This window comes from Saccostrea cucullata, unplaced genomic scaffold (genome assembly GCF_032062105.1).
Source record: "Saccostrea cucullata isolate Sc308-1 unplaced genomic scaffold, CSIRO_AGI_Scuc_v1 ctg4721, whole genome shotgun sequence".
In the NCBI taxonomy this organism is placed as follows: domain Eukaryota; kingdom Metazoa; phylum Mollusca; class Bivalvia; order Ostreida; family Ostreidae; genus Saccostrea; species Saccostrea cuccullata.
The window spans coordinates 36,716-43,259 of NW_026930921.1; the positions used below are offsets into that span (position 1 = coordinate 36,716).

The window sequence follows — 6,544 nt, forward strand, 5'->3', positions numbered from 1 at the left end:
AACAAAACAAAAATTAACATGAAAAAAAATAACAATATTTCCACCACTTTATTCAATTAAATCAAGATTCAATCCTGTTTTCCTTTCTTTTTCTTTCTCATTTTTAATTTTTTTTTTGCACTTTTTTCACAATTTGGATAGCATAAGAATTTCCTCATCCATGTGGTTTTTAATTCAGTGTTGATGTCATGAAATACTGCTTTAATCACATGTATAACAGTGGTAAATTTTAATTATAAAACATCATTCCCTCTTTCATTGGAAAGCAGATCAGAGTAGACATTGATGCTATAAGAAGTCCTCGTCTTGTGTGGACTCTAACACAGCTCCACTGAAGGCTAAGTCCCAGTATTGCTCCACACCACACTTTTTAAACTGTTCACGAGCGAATGCCTCTGTTGGACACACTTTAAACTTAAAGTCTGTAAAAGCTCTTTGTTTGGTGGTTCCCTATATAAAACAATAACAAAAACTTAGCATTGATAATACTATTTGTTCCAAAATATTGAAGAGAAAGCATTTTAGTATTATATCCAGAGATAAAGCACACACAACAAAATCTTTAAGAAAAAAATTATTAAAGTTGAATGTCAATTCAGATATACATGTACTGTGGAATCATTTCAATTCCTTAAGTTTGTTCGTGGGCAAGCAAAATTTTTTTGGTTTAAGGGGATGTTATTTCGTGGACTACTCATTTATGTAGTACAGTACATGTATATTCAAGTTATTCAATATGTGTACAAAATATGTAGAGTTGTAAACTTGTGAGTATACAGAGGTAAAGAACAATGATGATTTCAGTACTATGTAGGTGGAAATTTTATGGAGCTGCAAATTAAGCAATTTGACTGAAAAAATTGCAACCATTTCCCCCAAAAGTTTAAATAACCTGCTTAGATTAGTTATGTATATTTTCTGCAATGATTGCTACCGTTCATTCTGACATAAACAAGGTACTTTGTTTAATTTCACTTCAAAATTTTAAAAGATAAACAATTTGCTAGACTACTCCTTTATAAACAAATTACCTCCCACACTAGAACACATTTGTTAGATTTATCCTGCTCTTCCTCTGAATCACTGTCATCTAGAAATATACAGGAAATATAATTACATTACACTCAGGGATTTAAGGTTCTTATCATTATAACAGATTTTTATTTGCTTGTGCTGATTAAATTATTTGATCAAAGCAATTCCTTTATCTGAAAATTTCACTTGCAATTTGGGTTTTCAAATTACACATTCAAATTACTTTTTGATATTTTTCTTACAAAACATGTACTCAAACTTTGAAACTCTTGAGGACACTACTGTAAACCAACTATTATTTGCGTAATCTTTTATTCGCGATTCATCAGTTTGAAATCAATCCGCGACGATTAATTCCGCGATTGAGGAAACATTCTCTACAAATGATTAGCAAAATGATTCATGGTTCATGGCAATATTCGTGAGTTAAAGTAGGTCGTGGAATATTCATAGAATATAAAAGTTGGTTTACAGTATTTTTTTTAAATTTGTATCTTGGTATTTATTTTGCTGGGCTTTCAAAGAGTTAAAAACGTGGTACTTTTACAAAATCAAAATAGGAACCTTGTGGAAGCAATTTTCATAAAATATGTTAAAAAAATTCAGATTAAATATTTCATCAGATTATTTGATTGGAACAATTACAAATCAGAGTGTATAAGTACAAATACCAGCAGACAAGTAAAGACCCTATTTAATAAATATTGATGGATACTTGGAGAAGACTATAAACTTTACCATCATCTTTTGCTGATTTTTTATGTTTATCCTCGTTCCATTTGATTCTGTTGAGCATGAGTCGCCTGAATTTCCTCTGTTGTTTTGGCCCGCCCTCAACTGCCACTACGTTACACTCCTTATGCATGATAACTATCCCTGTCATGTACAGCTGCTTAGCGTTAGCTTCTATCTTAAACTTCTTGGCTGGATTTGTCAAATCTCTTAATCTAAAAAGAATACATGGGTTTTTGTAAAAGTGGAGATAAAACTGTTCTGTACAACAAAGAGCTCATGACAGTGACTAATAATTTCTAAACATTAAAGGTGTATTAATGCAAGGAGTTATTAAATAATAAATGTCATGCCATTCATGCCAATAAATCCTTCTGCGTATAAAAATTCCAACAAGACCTGCATATAACAAAACTTTTCCTTTCAATGTTGAAGAGAAAACCTCCATTGTTAATTGGGACGAGTATCACCAAAAATTTCGAATTATGATATATAACATTTTTTTTCCAAAATATTGCTATAAAATCAGAATATTTTTTTAACTTAAAATCTTAGCTACAATTTCAAATGAATTATGATAATTTTTCTGTAAAAATATATATATTTACTTCTTTTTCATTTTTATTTATATGTATAAAATAAAAAATATTTAGATGCCATATTAACTTATCTCAACATTTTCTATACTGCCTATAATTTTTATTATTTAATAGTTCCAACAAAATAGGTAAACTAATAAAATCCCTATTTAAGGTGTGTATAAACATGTGTTTATATAATTCTGTTTCACCTGTACACAGATACATGGACCCCTAATGATGTGTCCTCCTTCAGTTTCTTCTCTTTCTTCAAGCTTCTCTGTTCTGCTGTCAGTTTTCTTGCTGCATTAGCCTCTTCATGTGCTCTGAAAAGTGCATTGCTTTTAATAACACAAGTGCATGTAAATTTAAAATAATATTTAGGTTTCCAAAATACAGTCAAATCTCAAACTTAATGGGACTCAGGAAAAACTTCAAGATACTCGAGGGTACAGTACTTAGAGAATAAGTGGTTGAGACTTCCAATTCACTGTGACATGGTATTCCAGAAATCGGTGTTCAAGATACCGAATTCAACTGTATATCTTTGAATAATTTTATACAATGAGCCATTTAGCAGTTTATAGTTGCATAAAAAGGTTATAAAAATTATTAATTGAAACTCATTACTTTTCACACTATTAATAACTAGTTTTACTGCTTGTTCAAACAAAACTGAGTACATGTAGGTTTCTGTGTGGGATGTCTTACTTTTGTCTTTTGGCCATTTGTGCTCTGACATGGGCCTCTACTTTTGTAGGGTCCTGTACAGCCTCTGTTCCCAACACTCGCATTAAATTAGCCATCCGAACTATAAAGCAAATTAGATCATTAACCTAATACTGTAAACACAATGAATGACTGTATAAAGTACAATACTCGCATTAAATTGGCCATCAGAACTATAAAGCAAATGAGATCGTTAACTTAATACTGTCAACACAATGCACACTGTATAAACTACAACACTTGCATTAAAGTGGCCATCCAAACAGATCATTTTGTTCATACTGTTAACATGATTGTATAAACTACAATCCAGTTTACAATGTTATACTAGCACTGTCATTAATTAGGTCATGGAATTTACGATACACATCAAGTCCTAAATTATTGTAACATATGTCCATCCATATCCTATAGATCTGCATACATAATCCCATATTTTGAAATATCCTGGGCTAACTTTACAGTTTACAGTATGAAATGCATTGAAGCATAGCTTTGAAAAATACATTCATATTACCAAGCTTTTAGAAGGATTTGTTTCATCAAACAATAACAACAAAGCAAGCAACCTTTAGGTTCTGGCGGGGGCATCAGTCCCAGTCGTATCTTCTCCGTCACTTCCTTTTGATTCTCCTGACGATTTTGTCGACGTAATTTTTTCCTCTCCTTCTTGGTGAGATATACAGGTATCTGCGGTCCTTTTTCAGGTTCGTCTGATTTTAAACAATATATTTCAATTCAATTTTTGTGATATGTGCTTTTTCATTCTCTTGTATATTACGCCAAATGAACAGCTAAACTTGCAAACTAGTCATTTCGAATTACATGTATTTAGTTCAGAAAATTATAGAAAACCACAGAGAGAGAAATCTTCCATAATGGGTCTTTATAATTTTAATTCATTAGTATTGAATTAATATTTAATCATTAACTTTTGTATCACATTTATAAAGATTACACAGAGCTTTGCCACAAACATACACTGTCTATTCACATTTTGTGCAATTAAAAGATGGCATTGCCAAGATATTCAAATAATCAATTACTTGGGGGTTTGAGCTGTATAGGATGTTCCACCAAATGTGTGATGCCTTCAAAGTTTCCGTCTCTCAGCCTGTCCTCAATTCCATCATAACTGTCATTAGGGAGGAGAAAGCTATCCCACCATTCCACAGTGGGGATCTCACCCTCTCTCTAGAAAAACAACAAAAATATTTCAAAAAAATGTCAATAAACCTACTAAGAAATGATTGATTTACGTAGGAAAGGGTTAATTTTCATCCATTTATCTATTTTTGTTCTTTTTTACTTGGGGGGGGGGGGGGGGGGTGTCAGGCAGACCTACCAGTTCTTTCTTTGGTGCAATGGTAGCTAGTTTAGCAGCAGAGGCAATACCCGTCTTCTTAGCAGCTTGTGCTATCTCACTTTGTAAAATGTCCAGCTGGGCCTTAAATGAAACAAAAATACAATGTCCTTTTCATACATGCCAACTTTTGAAAATTCCCATGGGGGATTTAGCGCGTGACGACAATTTTCAAAGCTTTAAATTCGCGACATTTTTAGTGAAATTAAATGATTATGAAATGATCTTTTTTTTTATTTATAATATTGATATCACTTATCAATACAACTTAAGGATTAATTTAACACAAAAAATTATGTTTTAATTTCTTTCCAAAATTGAGATATTTTTTTCTAAAATAGGTGCCTCTCGCACTAAAGAAGGGGTATTTAGTTACATATGTAAACAACATAATTTTTCTACCAGGACACATATTTTATTTAGTGAAAAATTGAAAATTGTACAACTTTTAAATCATTTTTTTTTTTTCAAAGGCTAAAAAATATATGAGGTTTTGATACTGTAAAGTCCTGTTTCTGGAAACATTTTTGAGATTTTTTATTTATATTTCAATTAATTAGAAATTCTAATAAGATACTAAATTTACAGAAATTTATACCACCTATCCAAAAGAGAATTATTTTTTTTACAGTCATGAAATTTGTCAGGTTTGATGGTGCCATGTGGGTATTTCCATAAGTCATGCACATACCTAACATACAATATTACTATTGGGAGAAGGGAGGGAAAAGAAATTCTAATTGACATACACTTGATTGTTTCATCTTAGTTTTTTCATATTATTTTAACTGCCAAACTTTACAATATTTTTCATTATAGGTAGATAAAATCAGCAGCTATGCTTTGTAGTTTTCTACTTTCGTTTTCAAAAAAAAAAACAAAAAAAAACCGATCTCTTTGAATTCCGATTTTATGGTTTGACTAGTGTTTTATTGTCTTTAATTTATGTTTTTAATAAAAGAACTAACTATTATCACGTTAATCTATGTGTTTCACCTTGCATACCCCTTAAAACTGACAAGATAATCCCTAATTGCCCCAAGCTATAAGCTACTTGTAAATGGACAACTGCGTGCGTTCATGCGTGAAGTGATTTCCTGTGACACCTGGTTAAATAAACAATGAAACTTGTCTGTGTGCATTGAATAAACAAGTCTGACATTGTTATCCCGATTGTCAAAATTCAGCTGTAGGGAATCTTTTAAAATCGGAAATTTTGGTGATTTTTTTTGCAAATCGGGAAATTGGGGCAATTTTTCTCTCACGATCGGGAAAGCGGGATGAAAGGGTAAAATCGGGAGGATCCCGCCTAAATCGGGAAAGTTGGCATGTATGCCTTTTATGAATAACATAGTTCTTATGTAATCAAATGAGGCTCTTTAAGGACAGAAAATTTATAATAACATATTACATGTAGTTTGAAGAATACTTTTGTGAATTATATTTTGGATGGAACTTGTCATAATATACTGGGATAAAAAGAAGCTCCATCTTATTTCATGTAATTCTTATATGTGAAACAAATCATCTGCTGGCTCTCTATATAGGACTGGTGTGTAGTACATCGTTTACATTTTTCCTTGTAGTATTTTTTTGCTATATAAAAACTTGATAAAACTTCTTTGAAATTTCTAGGGGGTTTACCTTAGCACGAAGTCTAGAAGCAATAGCTTCAAATTTCCCATGTTCATGGAACTTGAATCCTCTCTTTGGTCTTTGTGCCTGCCTTGCACTGTAGAAAAGATATTAGGTTAATATCAGATGCAAAACATTTACATTTACACTGCGTTATAGAAAAAATTCCTATTTTAAGCACTTTTCACAAAAACTTGCTTCCATTCCATACATTTATCTGCTAGTCTATTTTCCTGTTAATCAAATGTAAATCTGCATTAGATTGTATAGATTCAATTCAAAACATAATTTTACATATTTTAAACATCTATTACATGAAAACTAGTCTGATGGTATTGTACATCATATCATTGTGACTTTGCAGCATCTACTGTAGATTCCTTATTTTTCCTGAGTACTTATTATCAAGAAACATAGATCTCTTTTGCATCAAATCATGAGAGCAATAATTAGCGAATGGACAGTTGATCAA

The 6,544-nt window shown here is 31.5% G+C and overlaps 1 protein-coding gene across 1 annotated transcript; it reads right to left on the bottom strand.

Annotated features, from left to right (window-relative positions):
* Nucleotides 1–29: 29 nt before the first annotated feature.
* On the bottom strand, nucleotides 30–6,169 carry LOC134230603 (U4/U6 small nuclear ribonucleoprotein Prp3-like; the record flags this gene model as incomplete). Its single annotated transcript, XM_062712442.1, has 9 exons — nucleotides 30–450; nucleotides 1,032–1,090; nucleotides 1,774–1,982; nucleotides 2,558–2,671; nucleotides 3,057–3,156; nucleotides 3,644–3,787; nucleotides 4,121–4,268; nucleotides 4,420–4,521; nucleotides 6,082–6,169. Coding segments are annotated over 9 exons (1,126 nt in total), but the record flags the coding sequence as incomplete, so codon positions are not given.
* Between the last annotated feature and the right edge of the window lie 375 nt (nucleotides 6,170–6,544).